Source organism: Belonocnema kinseyi, chromosome 3, assembly GCF_010883055.1.
Source record: "Belonocnema kinseyi isolate 2016_QV_RU_SX_M_011 chromosome 3, B_treatae_v1, whole genome shotgun sequence".
In the NCBI taxonomy this organism is placed as follows: Eukaryota; Metazoa; Arthropoda; class Insecta; order Hymenoptera; family Cynipidae; genus Belonocnema; species Belonocnema kinseyi.
Window position 1 is genome coordinate 92,701,995 of NC_046659.1, and position 18,789 is coordinate 92,720,783.

The window sequence follows — 18,789 nt, forward strand, 5'->3', positions numbered from 1 at the left end:
TCTTAATAAAAGAATAATTGCTATTTAGTCTACAGAGCAGCAATTCCAAAAATATATAAAGTTTTAATAGTTAAGACATTTTAAATTTGTAGTCTTCAGTATGTTGAATAATTCGAAATGTAAAGGTATTTAAATATGTAAGAATGATTGAATTGAAATTGTTCGATAATTTCAGATTGAAACATTTCAAATTATTTAGTTAGAAAGTAAAATCGTATAAAGTCACAAAATGAGAAATGAACATCTTTCAATACTCGAATCATTATTTTAGAACAATTAAAATCGTATAACTTCAGATAAGTTTGAAAGTAGGCCTATTACAAATTAGAAGTGCCTGAAAGAACTCAACAAAGGTTTAGTTTAAAAAGCTATTTAAGAGAGTGCTCTTTCAAGTTTTATTAATTTATTTTTTTGATAATTTAGTGTCCTCACCAATTTTTTTAAAGAATATAGCGCCTGATCTTGATCAACTTTAAAAAATATTTATTTAATGTTCGCTCAAGGTCAGTTTTGTTCAAAGTGCTTGTTCCTGGATAAATTGACTCTTGTTGTTTCCGCTTTTCGTTATGTCACTCATCGATTGTGTTTTTCATAGAAAACATTGAAATCTGGGTTTTTCATATTTATAAAATTATAATTAAAGGTCACTAAGGGTAATTTTCTGTGCAAAATATAAAGAATATTATAAATTTTATTTTATATTAAATAAATTATAAATATTATAAAGAATATTTTGTCAAACTATACAACGGATTTCTTCACCCAAAGATACAAACCTGATATGTACTATAGTAAGAACAACCGGAAAAAATTAGACGTAAGCGAAATTAAAAAAAAAAACCTTGGCCGACCTATAAATATTCATTTTTTCCCGAGACATTAAAAAGAAACTCTTCGAAACTATTTCATTGCAACAATTTTATTAAAGAAAAAGAAAAATATCATAATTTTATTAAAAAGAAAAGTTGTTCTAAATTGAGGCAGACTCGCGACCAGGAAAAATCACGAAAAGAAAGTGAATTTCAAAATTTAACGTAGTAAAAATTGAAAACAGTAACACAAGTGTAAACGTTCGATTGAGTCTTCATAAACAATGTTCAATTTAAAAATCACTTCAAATTAATAGATTCTTAAATGAATACCTTTATTCAATTTCAAAATCTTATTGAAGTATTATTTCAGTATGAAATATTCCATTTTTAACATATTCAATTTGGAAATTGAATAAAAAACAAGAACTTTCAATAGTAAACAAGTAAAAAATGAATTGTCACCATTTCAGAGTGATAAATTTAAACTTTGAATGTTACAATTATAATTTTTCTAATTTGTAATTTGAAAGTAAAAGTATTGAATTTTTATTTTGAAAGAATAGTTGAAAAATGTTTAATTAAAGAAAAAATTGAATAACCTGTACGTTTTTCAATGTTTCAAATTAAAGAAAAAAATTGAGCTCAAGCATTTTGAAAGATTAAAAAATTTTTTTTTCTAAGATTTCTAGGATGATTTAAAATAATTTTTTATTTCGAAAAAGTCCATAACTCAAAGAGAATGTTTAAAAATATTCCAAAACATTTCAAAATATTTACAACATTGCAAAAAAATATGGAAGCTCTTTAAACAATTTTGTGTGCAGGATTTTACAAAAATGTTAGAAAAAATTGGAATCCGTTTGAAAGATATTTAAAAGTTCCGATAAATTTCAAAAATCATTTTAAAAGATTTGAAATAATTTAAAAGAAAATTAATACCTTTGATGGTTTCAAAATTAAATGTTGACTTTTTATTTTGAAAAATGATATCATTTTAAGAGGAGGTATAAAAATATGAGACCACTGAAAAAGTTCCGAAAGCGATGAATGAAAAATCACCAAAAATGAAATCTCCGACGACCGAAATGGAAAATTTCAGACAGAAAATGTCCAAAGTAAAAAATCCCCGAATTATGAAGTTCCCGAATTTAAACATGAAGAAAAGAATTTTCGATCAATATTATTTATTTATTAAAAATACAATAATTAAATAATTTTATTAAATTACTGTGTGAATTTAAAAGAATAATAATTGTTAATATTTTTTTAATACAATGTACATTATGAAGTAAAACATGTATTTAATACAAATATTCGATTATGGTATTTTAAATAAATAAATAATCTTTAATGAACAACAATTTTTTCTATTGTTTAAATTCAGAAATTTTCTAGTTTGGATATTTTATAATTCATCAATTTTCTGTGGGGAATTTTCGCATTCAGTAATATCTTAGGGCGCAGTCCCATGGAGGGTAGGCATTCAGTTTTCCGAAATTTCATTTTCCCTAAAAGTCATTATGCCGAAAAAATCACTATATTTAAGGACTGTGTAGACATAAATCACAGAGGGGATCCCGATGGGGAATTCAGTGAAAATTATTATACAAACAGACGTTTGATGGCGTTTATGAGGATTCTTTGACACTTACATTTGCTTCGACTTTTAAATTCGAGAGAGAACTTTGAAAACTAGGCAACTGATAAGTGAATACATGAATAAGTAATACTAATAAATATAAAACAATGTTAAAATAAAAAATTATCTATATAATTAATTTTCTATTGTAAAATATACCATTTCTATGGTTACAGATGTTTATCATCTCGTTTTGATTTAAATTAAATCATGTAAATTATTATTCAGTAATGAAAAATGAATATTAATATGACTGAAAAATAATAAGATAATGGTTTTTCAAATATTCCACTCTTTTCGAATATTTTGGAAATATTTCAATATGTTTAAAAAAATATTAAATATTAAAAAAAAATTTCAAAGCTTTCTTCGCAAATGTTTCCGAAGATTTCAATGATTTCCCAAAGGTATAAAAGGTTTCACATATTTCGAAAAGATTTGCAATAGAATTAAAATACTTTACAAAAACATCAATGATTTCCCAAAGATTTCAATTTTTAATATATTACCAAATATTTCAAAATTATTTCAAATATTTCAAAAAGATTTCATAAAGATTAAAATGATTTTCAAAAGTTAAAAAAATGTCGCAAAGATTTTGGATGGATTAAAAAGATGTTACCAAGACTTAAATGATTCTCAAAAGACTTCATAAAGATTTCAATCATTGTTACAAATATGACCAAACATTTCAACAATATTTCAAAGATTTAAATAATTTTACAAATGTTTCAAAAATATTTCAAAGATTTCCAGATTTCAGAAAGAACTCAATGATTTCCCAAACATTTGGAATATTTCGCAAAGATTTAAACAATTTCCAAAACATACCAAGTAATTCAAGAATATTTTTAAAACATTTGAAAGATTTCAAATAATTCGAAAAGATTTCAAATATGTCACAGAGATTTCCAATAGATTCAAAAATTTCGCAAAGGCATAAATGATTCCCAAAGATTTCAATATTTTCACAAATGTTTCAGAAATATTTCGAAGATTTCAAATATTGCGCAAAGATTTAAACAATGCCACAAATATTATCAAACATTCTTAAATTTTTTTAAATATTTTAAAAACATTTCAATGATATCATAAAGATTTTGGATAGATGTAAAAGATTTCATTAAGATTTCAATGCTTTCCCAAAGATTTAAATAATTTGAAAGATATTAGCAAATATTTATAAACTATTAAAAATATGTTCCAAATATTTCGGATAGATTATTAATATCCACAGAGACATACATTATTTCCAACATATTTTAGGTAGATTTTTTGAGAAACTAAAACGACCTGACGAATTTGATCATTCGATTTCAGAGGGGGGCAAGTCAATACTTTGCTCCTCCCTGATCGATTCCTGGTGGATTTCTGGATAATAATATTCTAATATTGTTAAAAGTTATGTGACAGTTCAATCTACGAAATAAAAGTAAAAGCCTTTTTTAGAACAAGATTATTATTTCTATTGTCCAAAACTCTTTGTCTTTGTATTAGTAAAAGAAGATTAAATAATTATTACAAAACGCCACCTAACGTCAATTGATTTACAGATCAATACAAAATTCGCAAGCAGAAACCTATCTGTCAATTGTTTCAAAAGCGTCTAGCCAGCTAGTAATTTTTTCGGTAAAATGAGTTTTAGGTCAAATGAAATTTTGTACAAATGAATACCTACCCCCATGGAGGTAGTATAGTAGAATAGGGGAACAGTTTAGACGAATGAGGAGACTGCGAGAGCTTGTGCAGGTACATCATTGGTCAAAACTGTTTCACTATTCTACTAATCTGTCTTCATGAGACTGCATCCTAACTGTCGGGAATTTTATTTTTCGTGAACTTTTCTACTCGAAAGTTTTATATTTCGGCATTTTTATAATTTCGGGAATTTTATTATTCAGGAATTTTGCAATTCACGAATTTTACAGTGTCCGGAATTTTATTTTTCGGTATTTTTCAGTTGCTTCTTCCGAAAAATAAAATTCCCACCACTGTAAAAATTCTCGCAATTCTGGACAATTTATAATATTACTGAATTCGAGAATTCCCGGAAGCATTTTGTTGTTGTTGAAAAAGTGCATTGTATTCTTTTTAACTTACAAAAAAGTTCGCAAAAAAAAATAAAAAAAATAAAAATTCGCTCTAAATCAATGCTGATTTGAATCCTACAAATTTTGTTTTGTTGGAAGCGCACGTGTTTTTACATTTATTTTTGCATAACATTTGTATACGATTATTTTTATTTTTAATTAAAAAAATAATTTGAATAATTAAACATTAAACAAAGTTTCTATAATTAAAATATTTGATTATTGTATTTTTAATAAATAAGTAATATTAATTAAAACATTATTTTCTCAATTGGCACAATTCGGGAATTTTCTAGTTTGTATGTTTTATAACTGGACAGAATTCGGTCTGGAATTTTATAATTAGAGAATTTTCAAGCTAAATAATATTGTAAACTATCCAGAATTTTATTATTCTGGAATTTTTTAATTCGGTATTTTCAGATTTCGGCATTTTATCATTTCAGGAAGTTCACAGTGTCGGGAATTTTATTATTCGAGATTTTTCAGTCCTAAAAATATTTCAAAACATTTTAAAAGATTGATAAAATTGTAAAAGAAAATCTGGAAGATTTGGAGGCAATTTTTTCGAATTTTACAAAAATTTTACGATAAAATTTATATTCTTTGCATTTTAAAACTTTACCATATAACTTACGTAAATATTTTAAGTAAGCTGTATCAATTATAATATTTTACAGTTTATTTTAAAATATATTTTATGGAATATGATATATTTTATGAATGCGCCAGTGAAATTTTGTTCGTTTAATTTTTGTTGTCAATGCGAAACGTAATCTGGCTTATAACTGCCGTTTTAACATCTAAAACCCGAACGAACAATTTTCCTGCCACTTGGAATTATAATTTTATTTTTATAAGAATGTTAGAATATATAATAAATAAGAAATTGGAAAATACATACGAGAACTTGATTAGACGAATAGTATAAAAAATCGATAGAAATTGCAGACCACAAAAAATAAAAAATAAATAAATAATATCAAATAACTATATATAGATATTGCACTAAAAGTTTTATTAGTTTGAATAAAAATATAATATTAGAAAGTGAAAAAATTATAACTTATAAAAGAATATAAATTAGAAGAAATAATTTTTAAATGAGAAGAAAATATACGAAACTGAAATAAAAAATACGCATGGCCTTTTATCTCTGGCATTGAATAAAGTAACCATGTTTTGAAAAGTTATAAATGTGAAAAAAATTTTAATTGGGAATTTATTTTCAATTTAAATGGTTCATGTCCGAGCTAAGTTACCATAAGTGCGCATCGAGGGGCCTACTGAGATATCGGTGCTATATACGGGTTGCGGTGGGTAGAGGGGAACTGACAATTTTCGCCGGACGCGCCGTCTACATCTATCGCGGGTAACTAAGCTCGAACCGCATTTTCGTTTATAATATCTTTGACGTATCCCTAGATTAGGTTTTTTTTACACCGGGGCGTTGAGAATGAGAATCGTGCAGTAACTGTGTTAGTGTGAGTATATATTTTTTATTTAATGAATTTCTTCTGGTGTGAATCTTTCTATTTTGTAAGTAGGTAGCATTGGGAATAAATTTCTTCAAGTTTTCATAAAGATATTTTTTCACAGATTTTTGGTATAACCGTTTAACCAATTATCCTTGTTAAAATCGCGACAAACACTTTTATCAAGATAAGGAAAAATTTAATTAATTTAATGGGAATTAAGTATTTACTACAGTGTCAAAGAAGGAATGATACGATTATTATAATTGACTTGTACGAAATATCAAAATTTGTAGTCGTAACTCTAATTTTTAGTATTCAGATTTTTTAGATAAACATTTTTCATTGCCAACGGAAAAGCTACGCATATTGAAATTCAGATAATTTACACACAAATATTTGAATAGGACAGAAAAAAGTTATAATTCGATAAGTTGAAAACGTCGGTAGACAATTAAAACTCAGCGTTAGGTATAAAATATCTTGGCGATTTAAAAGAATCAATATAATTTTCAACTTGTGTTTAAAATAATTGCAATTTTAAGTAATTAAAAATAATTTACTACCTGTTACGATTGGAAGCTGCGACATCCTTTGCGTTGAAGGTTTAATATGAGGAATAGGCATTGTTAAAAGTACTCCTGCACTGGTTCCAATCCATAATAATTCGTTACAAGCCAAAAGAGCAGTAACCCTAAGGCAAGCAGCTTTATGTTGTCGGATTATGTCATCGCAACCTGCAACAAGATTAATGTTTTCGTTAAAATAAATCTCAAGGTGATCATGTCGATTAGAATCAAATGCAATTTTTAATTAGGTCAAAGAAGACTAGTAAACATTTCTAAATAATGTGACAAGTAGATCTAAAGAAACGTTTGATTAATACAAATAAAATTTCAAGAGAAATTGGAGTAGGAGAAAATATTGTGTTAATTTTAACATTTTCAACTTTACAAGGGGAACCTACACCCTTCGAAATTTTTAATTGGAATCATACTGCTCCCAGTAGTAATTCATGACCAAACTTTTAATATACTGAAGTAATATAGTGCTTTTTTCAACAATTCACCAGAAGAACATCTTTAAAAGAATCCATGCATGATACATGAACCTCGATGCTAGAGTGTTTCATCTCCCGATTAAATCAGGCGGTAGCGCCCCGAGTTTGTAGCCGAAAAGTCCGGGCTCAACTCCTACTATCGGTATTTTTTTGCCAATTAAAAAAACTTGCAATTGACTATTAAATCCTTGAAATATTCGCTTGGGAAGTGAGAAAGGTTGAGAAAAGAAATAGTTTCATGTAAGAAAAATTGTTACTATGGATGTTTGGCCTGATTTATATAAATTTATAAGTCAATAGCAATACCAAAAATTTGGATGAAAAAAATGGTAAAAAAATGTCGGCAGCAGGAATTCAGCTCTGAGTTTCCGCCTAAAAACTTGGAGTGCTACCGCTTGATCTAATCGGGGGTTAAAAGACACTCGCATTGCTGTTAATGTAACTTGCGCGGATTCTTTTGAATCCATTTTCACCGAGAATAGCTCAAAAGTGCATCTTCTTACTTTGGCATATTATGAATTTGGCAATAACCTATTACTGAGAGTAGTATTAACGCAAAGAAAATTCCGAAGGGTGTAGGTGCCCCTTGTCAGGTACATTAAAAATAAAAAATTTTAATGTACCTTTTTACTAATCTATTTCCTAAAAACCAATTATAACCATAAAAGGAGGATTTAACTAGTTTTAAAGATTTTTCTTAGATTTAAAACTTACTGGCAAGCATTTTCGTGACTGCTGGGGCAATATTAATATCAGATAAACACTCGTAACTGCTTGCATGATATAATTTTAGTACTGCACTATTGTGTAATGAGATCCAAACCCCAAGACCTCCGGAACTCGCCAAACAGGATATCGATCGACTAGCATCGTTACTAACTGTAAAGGTGTGTTCGATATCCAACGAGTAGATGTTTAAGACTTTTATGGTGTTGTGACAACCACACCATAATTTTCCAGATACTGGAAGCATTTTGGTAACAGGGGAAGCGACTGTGCTGACGGAAACGGTCATTGGATCTGCGGTATTCCACGTTCCCGCTGAAAAAATTGAATAATTTAATTCGATAATTGATAAATTAATTTCAATATTCTTTACATTTTATTGATCACATTATTTTGCTTACATTGGTCTCTTGTGTATACTGTAACATCACCATTTGCTAACGAAACGAAGACTTTGTTGTCCAGGTATCTGAAAAATGAAAATATTTATTTTTCGTTTGTTATGATCTTTTATCAGATTTAAATTTTGGGCCGAAGTGATAGAAATTGTAAGTAAATTAAGGTGAATTTTATTTGAGAAATGAGGGACTTGTGAATTTTTAATCACCGTTTTGTTTGCAAAAAAATGGAAATTTTTTGCCTTAAATATTTCTATGAGAAAAACTTCAAAACAATCATTCTTTTATTTTTATTTTCTAAATATTCTTAGAACTATTTCCCTTTTTTATAAAATTGTATTTTCTTTAACAATATTTTTGCATCAAAATTTATATTTTTTACATTAGAATGAAATTTCTCATCGTCCCGAAATTCGGGAGAGGTTCGGAAGGAATATACTCAGCCAAATTATAATGATTAAATTTAAAGAAGCACATTTTTACAATACCTTTTTGTCAGTGCATGATCATAGATCAGGAAATACCTGGTAATTAGAAAAATTAGCGAACTTTTCTCAGGAAAAGCTAGAGAAAAGTCAGGGAATTTTTATGGGGGAAAGTACAGTTATCAAAAATAATTTTTTTTTATTATTTGAATAAAATTAAATTGTGGACTTTGAATATTATTAGTCAGGGAAAAATCAGAGAAAATGTTGTCTTCCTTCAAGAACGTGACTATCTGAAAGCCAAAGAAACTGTTCTAAATTAAGAAACAGATTATAAAGAAGCTGTAGCCATTTATAGGCCGCGTTCGGAAAATTCGGATTTTCACTTCACCACGAATTTTGAAATTTCATTTTAAAAACCCATGTTGCTCCTAGGACTTTGGAAATTATGTTTCTCCTTCAAAGTAACTATCTGGAAGCCAAAGAAACTCTGTTTTAAATGAATTAATTCTAAAAAAGCTTCAGCCGTTTAAAGGCGACCATAGGAAAATTTGAATTCTGACATCACCACGAACTTTCAAATTTTTGAAAAATGTCCTTGATGCTCCTGGGACGTCGGAAACTTAGGTTTCTCCAAAAAATTAGTTATTTCTTCTAAAAGAACAAATAAATTTAAAAGAAGCTGTAACCATTTATATCTCGATTGGAAATTCTGGATTTGCACATCATCAAAAACTGTCATTTTCTAAAAAAAAAAATTCCCTGCTGCTTCTAGAACGTCGGAAATGTTGTTTTCTCTTAAAAAGTAACTATCTCGAACTCACAGAAACTTGGTTCTAAATAAAAAAAATAAATTAGAAAGAAGCTGTAGCCGTTTATAAGTCACCATTGAAAAAATCAGATTTTCGCCTGGCGATGTAGTTTGTAATTTTTCAACAACAAAAATCCCTGTTGTGCCTCACTATAAAATATTATTTTCTGTAGAAGAAAGAAAGTACGAAAATCTTAAGAAATTCTGTTCTAATTGAAGAAAATAATTTCCGAAGATGCTGTAGCCATTTATAGGCCATCATCAGAAAATTCGAGTTTTCACCTAAAACCGAACTATAAATACCATTGGTCAGAGAAAATGAAAAACTGGTCAGGGAAAAATCAAGGAAAAGCCAAATTAGGAAAGTAAGTTTTGCGACCACCCTGGTGATGATTGTTTCTTTTACTCGAAATAGGGTAAAAAGATAGAAGACGCAGACGATAAAAATCAAAGAATCAATAATTTAAAGAGAAAATTATCAAATTTAATAAATAAGAGCCTAAGAGTTCAAATGTATCTTATATTTTTAAACACAATCTTAACTGGAAATGCAAAAGCATAAGTTTTCGAAAAACATATTTTTTGTACAAAACTTATTCTGTTTTGTTTCTAGTTTCTAGAACAACGAGTCCAAGCAAAAAACTATATGCCTGTAGAACTGTAAAATGTTTTATATTTACACTCCTCATAAAGAGGTCATTCAGTTTTAAAATAGCGCGAGATACATGCAATAGATACTTTCTAGCATCAATAATTCCTATAGAACAACCAATGTTTTAGAAAAATTTAAAGCTACGGATTTTTTTAATTATATGAAATAATGGAATCAGTTTTCGATTAAAAATATTGAACATTTTTTTAAGGCGATAATTATTGCTACTGATATTTGTAAGTGATGATTTACACTGGTTCTAAACAAAAATTCATTTGAACAGTTTAAAACTCGTATAAACTCTTTTAAAATAATTTGGCTTGGTAGAATTTTTATGATTAACCGAAAGTTAATAAACTGTCTTTTTTTATTTGACTTCTATTATCGGATATAATGTTTCAGATTTCCAATTAACAATATTCCTGTAAGTTCAGTTACCAACTGATCTATTATTTGAGAGTATCAAATTTGTCCAAATTATTAATTTGAACATAGAATAATTAGAAATAACATATTAATACCAGTTAGGGTGTCCACAATAAAAATGTAAACTATTTTTTCAATTAAATTTTTTCTGAAAGGAGAAGATCTTTTTGCAGAAAAACCCAATTTAAAAAATTTGTAATTCATAAGTCCATCTAGTCTGGAAAGACGTTACGAATGTTCTGTTATTTGAAGAGTTAACTGAAATCGACAGTGTTGATGTATATTTCCACGGTGGGTGAAAAGATATTTACACTGATCGGTGCGGTATCATCTCTCTGCTTATAATGCAGATTCCTTGAAAAATTTAAACTATATAATGTAACAAACGCTGCCTCCAAATTTTCTTCCTTTTGGTAAAAAAAATGCCATACATTTTATTTTTAAAAACGTGTTAAAAGGTTCTGCTAGGCCATTTTAGGTCTGAAAATGAATTTACTTAGTTGATTTTTAAAAAGTCCATTAAGGGCTACGAAACACAACAAGATTTCTTCTTCAACATAAAGAGAATATTCTCATTTATGAATAAATTAAAAATATTTGTACCGGTCGAGAGAAAAGAAATATTGAATCTTAAAATGGAACAAAAATACACATTTTTATAGTTAAAAGATTCCTACAGTGCTTTGGAATTTATTTTTAGCTAACAGTGAAATCGGTAACCAAAGATTATTGGAACTGATTAAAATACAGAATTGCACCAAAATCGAAATTAATTAACTAGCTGAAAACCCTCTAAAGTAAGTTATAGTTGAAACTACATCTGAAAGTACTATACGAATCGTTAAACTATAAAAAATATGTATTTATGGTGTATTTTGAAATTCAAGACTTTTTCCTGTCACCCTGTATACATATTTTAAATGTGTTCATTAAAGATAATATTTTCTTTACATTGTGGAAGAAATCCTGTATATATTATTCTAGAAAAAAAAATTTACGAGTTATTTCAGACCGTTGATTGCAATAAAATTACTATTTTTGTTTTCTAAGACCGATAATAATTTCAAATTTTTTCTATATCACATGCGTCAAAACCGCAGGCTTTCATGCGTACGATGTGGGCTGAACGTTTCTGTTTATTGACCGGGGGAAAAACTGCGAAAAAAATCCTGGCAGGGGAAAACCCCGGAAATGCAGTCTACGACAGAGGCGCACGTCCGCATGTTCCGTGATGATTGCGGAACTCGTCCTTCGGAACCCTCGGCGCTACAGATCGTTCCGCAAACATCGCGCTCGATTAAAACGCTTGTTTCCATTCCTAGATGCATAATATACATTTTTTTGGTTTCATCAAATATATGCCATATTCCTAAATAACAAACATTTTTGAAGAGTTAGAGAATTTTCTGGCCTTACTTTTTATTTTGTCGAAATCGAAAACTAATGAAATGTATATGGAAACTTTGCCAATTTTTGAAAATAAAATAAAATTTACGGCAGTATTTTTTTACCAAAAACAAAACGTTTAGGGGGCTTTGTAAAAATAAGAGACCAAACTGAAAAATACTTACATTATGCACTGGACACAACTGCCGTGTTGAATTTTGACCTTATTTTTCTTAATCCTGATGTTGTCGCTACAATTGTAGACATGGATGCAACCATCTTCAGTTCCCAACCACATGGTCGGCTGATTAGTGTCTTCTTCGATGGTCGCACCATCAATACTAGACACGTCACCTCCCACAGAAGTGCAGGCTGCGTCCGCGCATGGAATGTCGTCAGAATCCGAATCATCGGAGCTCGAACTACTGTAAAAAGATCACATCAACGCGTTAGTCGTTCGTCTTTAAGGATTCATCGTTCAATGACCTGTTCGAATATCTCATAATATAATGTAGTCTCTTGAGTAAAGAATAGAACAGAGATTACAGAAGAATTTTCCTCACTTTTCCTTAACTTTCTTAACGACCAGTATAACAGGTTCAGATCAGAATTTTAAGGAACAATTTAATTAATAGTATAATTACAATAAAAGAGACTTCATTTGACTAATTTTCGTAAAACCCTAGAAACCTGATATAATATTCTTGTTAATAAATTGATTTTCCTTGTATTCATATATATATATATACTGAAAAAAATGTTTTAGTTGGATTTTGTCTTCCAAGAAAATATAGATGTATCACCTAGATTTATAGATGTTTTAGCTAAATTTGCCATCTACAAATTATCTACATAAATTAGATATAATAATTTCTTGATGTCAAATTTAGGTGAAACAGCTAGAAATCTTGGTGACAGAGCTCAATTTTATTAAAAGACGAAATCCAGATAAGCGGTTAGCTGTGACACCTAAACCATTTTTTTTCAGTGTATATATCTTTTTGTTTTGTTTTGCAACTGCTTCCTCCTGAAGACACTTTTCAGTTAAAATTTTATTATTTGGTTAAAAAGTCCAACTTTTTTGGTTGGAAATTTGTCTTTCACGTTGGAAAATTCAACTTCTAATTTGAAAATTAAACTATTTTGTTGAAATTTCATCTTTTTGGTCGATTATTAATAAAGGCGAGTTGAAAATTCAATTCTTTTAGAGAAAACTCGTCTCTTTGATTAAAATTGGACATGTTTGTTTAAAACTCGTACTACTTTGTTAAACAATTTATTTTTTTCTTAGCACATTCATAATTTGAGTTAAAAGTTCATTTTCCTCTTGAAAATTGAACTCGTTTTGGTTAAATTATAATTTTTTGATTTGAATTTTCAACTATTTGGATCAAAACTTATATTTATTGGTAGAAAATTTAAGATTTTGGTTAAAATTTTCACTATTTTGTTGAAACTTGAATTTTTACAATCTCATTCATGTGAGTGTAACCCAATTGTTCAAATTTTCATTCTCCAGTTTTTAAGGGATCTTTAAATTTCGACACTCACAGAGTTTGAACATGATAAAATTTTGTCGGGGTCTGTCTGTCCCTCTGTTAAAAAAGTTCTATGGTTTTCAACATTTTGAAAATTTCCAAAAATAGAAAAAACTTTTTTTTTACAGATTAAGAAATTTCTATCAAAAATTTGACTTGCTTTCAAATATATTGCGAAACTATCTCTAAGAAATTTTTAATTAGACCACAATTTAAAAAATATGAAGAATTCCTGACAATAAAATCAGGAATCTAACGATCAAATTTGGACAACCACCACAAAAAGTTCCCATTGCAATCTGAAAAAAAGAACATTTTCCTCTTCTCCTTTCCCCTTAAGAAGGAAAAGAAAAATATTCATCTTTAATTTTAAAAAAATAAAAAGGAGGAAAGAAAAATGAGTGATAATATATGATGATTGTATATTTTTACAGGTGTTTTTTATTGTGATTTGATAATGGTAGAAGTAAAAAGGACGAAAGAAATAAAAAAGAGAAGAAAGGGGATTTGGTTGGTTTCCTTCTCATTTTTCTTTCCTTCTTTTTATTTAAAAAAATCGAAGATGAATAATTTTCTTTTCTTTTTTAGAGGGAAAGGAGAAGAGGAAAATGTTCTTTTTTTTGTTTCAGATTGCAATGGGAACTTTTTTTTGTGGATGTTCAAATTTGATCGTCAGATTATTGATTTTATTTTCAGGAATATTTCATATCAACTTGATTATTGGACGTTAAAGAGAGGTTTTGAGTTTGATTTTTATCTGATTTAAATATCATAAGTTTTGATTACAATTTAACAGAAGTCTCCATTTTGTGTCAATCTTTTTATTTTTTTTGCAAGAGATCCCTCCGTTTAACCTACTTGTCGAGTATGAAGCGTCAGTGTCACAATGGGAATGCAATCGCCAAAGCCACAGGTGCTTTAAGAATAGTCTGTAAAAACAAATTGAAAAACAATTTCAGTTCCAATTTATGACCGTAGACCTTTGATGGTTTAAATCATAGTTTTCGATTTAAGTTACAATATTTATGATCTGTATTTGAAACACTAGATGTCGAAATGCAGGTATAAAACGTACGACAATAAACACGAAGCTTGAGGGCGTACCAAAAATTCAGCTGTCTTCTAAAAGTTCTGTTATTTGGGGTTTCGTGCCCCGATTAGAAACTCTTATAGTTTTGGTCGGGTGTTCGTCCGTTCGACGTACTTTTTCAAAGGATGATAGGAAGCGATGGGAAATGTGTGGTAGGCGAAGTATAGGAAATTAGGAGTGGGGAAGTAAGGGAAAAGGAATTAGGAGAAATGAGTAGTACGAGGAAATCAGGGGAGGGAAATGAGGCGAAATGAGGGATGGGGGAGTAGGGAAAAGTAGTAGCGGGAAGTAGGGGAAATGATGGAAGTTAGAGTCGGTGAAGAGAGGGGAAATTATGGGAAACGAGAAGAGTCGGAGAGAGGGGTAATGATGAAAAGGAAGGAGCGGGGGAGTAATCGAAGTGCGACGAAGTCAGAGTAGGGGAAGTAGAGGAGGAAGAAGTTTTGAAGAGGGGAAAAGTTAAGTGATGTCAGGGAAAGTATAGGAGGGGGAGGCGGGGCTACGAAGCCCTTCTTTGTAGACGCGCGTCGCCTACTTTAACTAATTTTTTGTTTGCAAATTCGACCATTTGGTTGGAAGTTCATCAGTGGAGGTTGAAAATTCAAATCATTTGTTGAAAATTAATTTTGTATGTTAGAAAAGTAATCTTTCTTGGCTAAAATAAAAAAACTTGAAATTGTTGCATTGTGTTTATAGAAGATTTGATGTTAAAAATGTTACCAAATTAAAATCGTGGTCTGTAGATGTTAATGGTCAAGGAAAAATGAGGGAATTTCGAAAATGAAGTTCTCCGGCCACCTTGCTTGTTGTGTGTATACATATGAAATGCCTCTTCGAAATCTTCATATTTAAGTTACCTGTCTAGCTGAATATTGCCACTACTTGTATCCGCATCCTGAATCGAAATACTAATACCGCTTTTATTGTTAACAAAGGTACTATTGATCGGTAAGCAGGAGTTCGATCTGAAACATAAATATCTGTTTGATAGTGCGAGGACTTCAGTATTGGAAGACATTTTTTTCAATGTCTCAAAGACCTACAGCAACAAAGTTTCTTACGCATCAGCAGCAGCAGGAATGCCTGCAACGCAAAGAATCCTAGCATTGCAAACCCCGTTGCAAGACGTGACCTGAGGAGGTTCTGGACTGAGACTCAAGACGCAAACTTGACCCACGTATCCATCACTATTACAAACCCACACATCCCTTATTCCTTGCTCATTCGGCAAGGTGGGTGCAGCACAAGTAAATTGAAGGCCAGCCCGGGTTTTTCGAATTGGCAAAGGTCCTACGAATTCGGGGCAAGGTCTCCTGTCAGCTGACAAGGCTGAAATTTTCACCAAGTTAGGAGATACTTTGATTTTCTGATTCTGGAACTACACGCCACGTCCCACAAGATTCACTCCTAGAGTTTGAAATCACTTACCTAACTTTTGCTTGGCCTCGTTGAAACTCTCCTCCCAGCTCGCCCTCTTGTCCGGCTTCGTAAACATAATGGAAAGGTTTTCGACTCCTGCTCTGAAAGTAAAGATCAATGTTTATATAATGCCCTTTAAAAAACTTAAAATGACTTAAAGTTGTTTTTTAACAAAAAGAAGATATTTTATTTTTCTCCTTCTGGCATTTCAATTTACTTAATACAGGTAACATACAAATAAGATTTCAAGTCGAAATATATTGTATTTTCTAACAGAAATGATGAATATTTAACAAAAGAGTTGAGTTTTTGAAAAAATTTAACGTTTAAACTCGAATAATAGAATTTGCAACAAAGAAAATGTTTGAAAATTCTATATATGAAGATGATCTTTCAGCCAAATGGTCGAATTTTCATATCAAAAATATTAAAGCGAAAACTGTTGCATTTTCAACCGATTACCTGCATGAATTTTCTTCTAAACGAGATGATTTTTCAACCCAAAAAGACGAATCTTTACCAAAATGATTGAAAAGAGAATTTTCAACCAATCAGTTACATTTACAACCAAATAGTGTTAATTTCGAGCAGAGATGAATTTAAAAAAAAGTTGAGTGTTTGACCAAATATTTCCATTTTAAACTTAAAAATCTGCCTGCTTGGCGGGCACATTCTCATCGCGCGCTACGCGCGCGGCTCGCTTCGCTCGCAAGTTTAAGCGCGCTGACGGTTGAATCTCGCGCTTTACGCTCGATAATAGGTTACCTCGTGCTCGGATATTTATTCTTTGCATTTGGAATACTTGAAAAAAACTTTATCAAAAAGATCTCTTTTAGATGGCAGTATTTATATGCGTCTTCATATTCTGAATTGTCAACTTAATTAAGTATAGTCAAAGATTAAGTTTCTCAAAGCTCTGTAAGCTTTGAGGTACACATTCTCATCGTGACACTCGCGCTGCGCGCTGGATTTCCGCCAGACATTTGTAAACAGGTTTTGTTGGATTTTTTTTCTCGTAACTTTCGTCGTTTCTCCACACATTTTTTTTATTTTACTTTTTTCAACGTTATTTTTCACAAATAAAACAAAAAGTACGCGTCCTATCAAGAAGTGATTCTTAACGAAATTGTAGATCTTTTTTGGGATAACCATTTTTGTTAATTTATCTTTTTTCGTATCCCGCATAGTTTGTCCACAAAATGGAATTTTTTATTTTCCATTATTTTTTGTGTAATCAAAATTTGAATTTTCGATTTTTGAAGAAAATCCAAAAATTGGTTATGATAATCTTGTAGGGATTTCAAAAAGAAATGTTTTTCTTCTCTTGACTTTTTTTCAAATCCTGCGTTTTTCGACTTCAAATTTTGATTTTCGGTTGATAAAAAAAAAATTTGAAAACGCTATAACTTTGAGAATTTTCTTTTTATCGAAAAAAGTCATAACGATAAATTGTTTGTTCTTTTCAATACTTTAATTATCCGTACATAGAATTTTCAGATTCAGAAAAAAGTGGTCTCAAAAAATTTCAAAATGCGCTCACTTTTTGAATTTTTATCAAAAATGGCTTGTTAACGAACTCGTCCTTTCTTTTGGGACCTAGAAAAAGTGTGCCAAAGATGGATTTGATTCGTTCATTTTTTCGAGAGTTATCGTGTTTACGGACGGACAGACAGACAGACGCCATCGTGAAAACCTGATTTTCGGATTCAGGGGGTCTCGAAACGTGGAGATCCGTTGAAAAAGTGTGATGTCAAATTTCCGACTATTCTAATACTTTCTCAATCATAAAGGATGATAATGTAAAAATATTTTTCAGTCCAGAAAGCAAAATTGAACCTAATAGTTGAATGTTCGACCTGAAAACATGAATTTTTATCAAAAATGTTCAAAATGATACAAATAGTTGGATTTTAAGCCAAATAGTTGAACTTTTATACCAAATTGTTGAAATTTCAATAAAACAAGGAAATTTTTTCTACAAAACTGACATTTTTATACCGAAAATACTAATTTCCGAATAAACTAATTTGTAATAATGTAGTTGAATCTTAAAGCAGAAAAGATTAATCTTTAACCAAACCATTGCATTTTTAAACAAAACTTTGATGTTCCTATGAAATAGTTGAATTTTTTATCCAAAAGTATAAGTTTTCTACAAAATACATAATTTTTGGAAGATGTTATTACCATTTCATCGGAGGTGAACGCCTGAATTTTTATATTTTAATGAATTAAAATCTTCTCAATTTCATTTAAAATTAGCGAAATGTCAAGGAAAGTCTGGGTTATGGTGTCAGAATGATTTTTTGTTTTGATATAACTATTAAGTTTTATTCTTGGTAAACCACTGCTTCACACAAAAAAAATTGTTTGGAAAAATGGAATTTTTACATTTTTCTCAGAAACAACAAAAGGTTTTCAAAAAATTTCATATAAAAGTTAAAGCACATAGAGTCCCAAAAATGGTTTAGTCGCACACAACTGATAGGATGCCTTTTTTATATTAATAAAACGTTTAAAAAATAATGGACAAAAATTAGATTTACTGAAAAGCCCCACGTTTTTATTTGTTTTTATTAAATATATTTTTTTATTTTTGTTGGCAAAAGAGGCGAAATATCACAAAGAAGGAAGAGGTATTTCTTGTAGAACTTTTCCAAATGTTTTAACTTTTATTTAAGCAATTTTTTTAACCTTTTTACTTTCCGAAAAAATGCAAAAATTCGATTATTCCAAAATAATGTTTTTCGACGTGAAGCATTGGTTTACTAAGAACGAAACTCACGAGACTGTTGTACATATAACTAACTATTTTTAAATAAAAATATAAATGTTCAAAAAT

At 29.7% G+C, this 18,789-nt stretch overlaps 1 protein-coding gene across 7 annotated transcripts in view; it reads right to left on the reverse strand.

The window, feature by feature from the left end:
• LOC117170182 (rho guanine nucleotide exchange factor 17) overlaps positions 1 to 18,789 on the reverse strand; it is a 106,569-nt gene that overhangs the window by 10,349 nt on the left and 77,431 nt on the right. For 4 of the 7 annotated variants that reach the window (XM_033356765.1, XM_033356768.1, XM_033356766.1 and 1 more), the window contains 7 exons: positions 15,957 to 16,048; positions 15,590 to 15,857; positions 15,386 to 15,493; positions 12,086 to 12,325; positions 8,204 to 8,271; positions 7,791 to 8,117; positions 6,583 to 6,759 (listed from right to left, as the gene is read on the reverse strand). In XM_033356765.1, the coding sequence (XP_033212656.1) occupies positions 6,583 to 6,759; positions 7,791 to 8,117; positions 8,204 to 8,271; positions 12,086 to 12,325; positions 15,386 to 15,493; positions 15,590 to 15,857; positions 15,957 to 16,048 (1,280 nt within the window). The remainder of the gene's footprint in view (positions 1 to 6,582; positions 6,760 to 7,790; positions 8,118 to 8,203; positions 8,272 to 12,085; positions 12,326 to 15,385; positions 15,494 to 15,589; positions 15,858 to 15,956; positions 16,049 to 18,789) is intronic. The other 3 variants (XM_033356771.1, XM_033356769.1, XM_033356767.1) reach the window with 2 other exon arrangements.